This window comes from Etheostoma cragini, unplaced genomic scaffold (genome assembly GCF_013103735.1).
Source record: "Etheostoma cragini isolate CJK2018 unplaced genomic scaffold, CSU_Ecrag_1.0 ScbMSFa_2797, whole genome shotgun sequence".
NCBI lineage: Eukaryota > Metazoa > Chordata > Actinopteri > Perciformes > Percidae > Etheostoma > Etheostoma cragini.
In genome coordinates, this window is record NW_023266997.1 from 21,160 (window position 1) to 22,371 (window position 1,212).

The 1,212-nt window shown below is 43.5% G+C and overlaps 1 protein-coding gene across 1 annotated transcript in view; it reads left to right on the forward strand.

The window, feature by feature from the left end:
• The window catches only part of pmvk (phosphomevalonate kinase), a 2,872-nt gene extending 2,298 nt beyond the window's left edge, over window positions 1–574 (forward strand). Inside the window, exon 6 of the mRNA XM_034865823.1 lies at window positions 116–574. Coding sequence (XP_034721714.1) covers window positions 116–303 — 188 coding nt within the window. The 3' untranslated portion in view covers window positions 304–574. The remainder of the gene's footprint in view (window positions 1–115) is intronic.
• Window positions 575–1,212: the final 638 nt, after the last annotated feature.

The window sequence follows — 1,212 nt, forward strand, 5'->3', positions numbered from 1 at the left end:
TGTCTGTCTCTCAGGTGTCTGCATGTGCCTTTACCTGTCTGTCTCTCGGGTGTCTGCCTGTCCCTCTACCTGTCTCTCAGCAGTCAGCCTGTCCCTCTACCTGTCTGTCTCTCAGGTGTGGATGATGCAGAGTCTGAATGCGGTCTAGATAGCGGCGTGGACTTTGATTGGATAATCACCAATGAGGCCGACGCCCCTTCATTAGAAGAGCAGCTGCAGCCAATCCTAAAGCTGGCAGAGGAAGCAACATCAGCAGCATCATCATCATCACGGCACATTTCCACATCGTTGTCTGATGAATAAAAGCCAGCGAGTCAGTTTGGATCTGTGCTTTTATTTTAAAAAAAATCCTTTGCGTCATGATTTATTACAATGAGCTGTGACATTAGCGCAGTGATGACATCATCACCGGCTTCCAGGTAAAAACATCTCTAAACTTTATTTGTTCACGTCATCAGGACAAAGCTGCTTCTGATTGGCCCCTGGACTACCACACGGCAGTGGAATGCCTCGCTGTGATTGGCTACCTAAAACCACGCCTCCAAAAATAATAAATCATTCATTAATGTGGCAATGAAAACAACAAACCGTCAAGACAAACACAGTTAGTCAATTATAATTAGTTGTTAACGGGTAACGTCAACCTGGACCAGTAAAGAAAAACAGCCCCGAAAATCACCATCACCAAACCCACCAGACTCCATGTAAATAATCACTACTTTTATCATCGTAAAACATGCTTCATTCAAAGTGGAAAGAAACTAAATAAAACTACTAAAGCCGTCTTGGTTCATCTTTCCACTGTTCCACTGTTCCACCAATCACCACTCTGGTCTGGTTGGAATAAACTCTTAATTCACCCATTTACATGTGGAGATATGCTGCTCTATACACGCTAAAAGTAGTGATAATTTACATGGAGTCTGGTGGAGATATGCTGCTCTATACACGCTAAAAGTAGTGATTATTTACATGGAGTCTGGTGGGGTATTTATGACATTAAAGGTGTCTGTTAATGGACAGAAACATGGTAAATAGGGTCCAGGTTGTTACCTTTAAACAAAGAATAGTCATTAGTTGTTAACGAAGGAATGGCTGTAAGTTACTGTTAAACTCCCTTATAGACCAAAAAATATCTGGCAGCTCCTTGTCTGGCCTCATGACATAATACTGAGGGGGGAGTTGGCACTGATGGGGGAGGGGGGGGGGGGG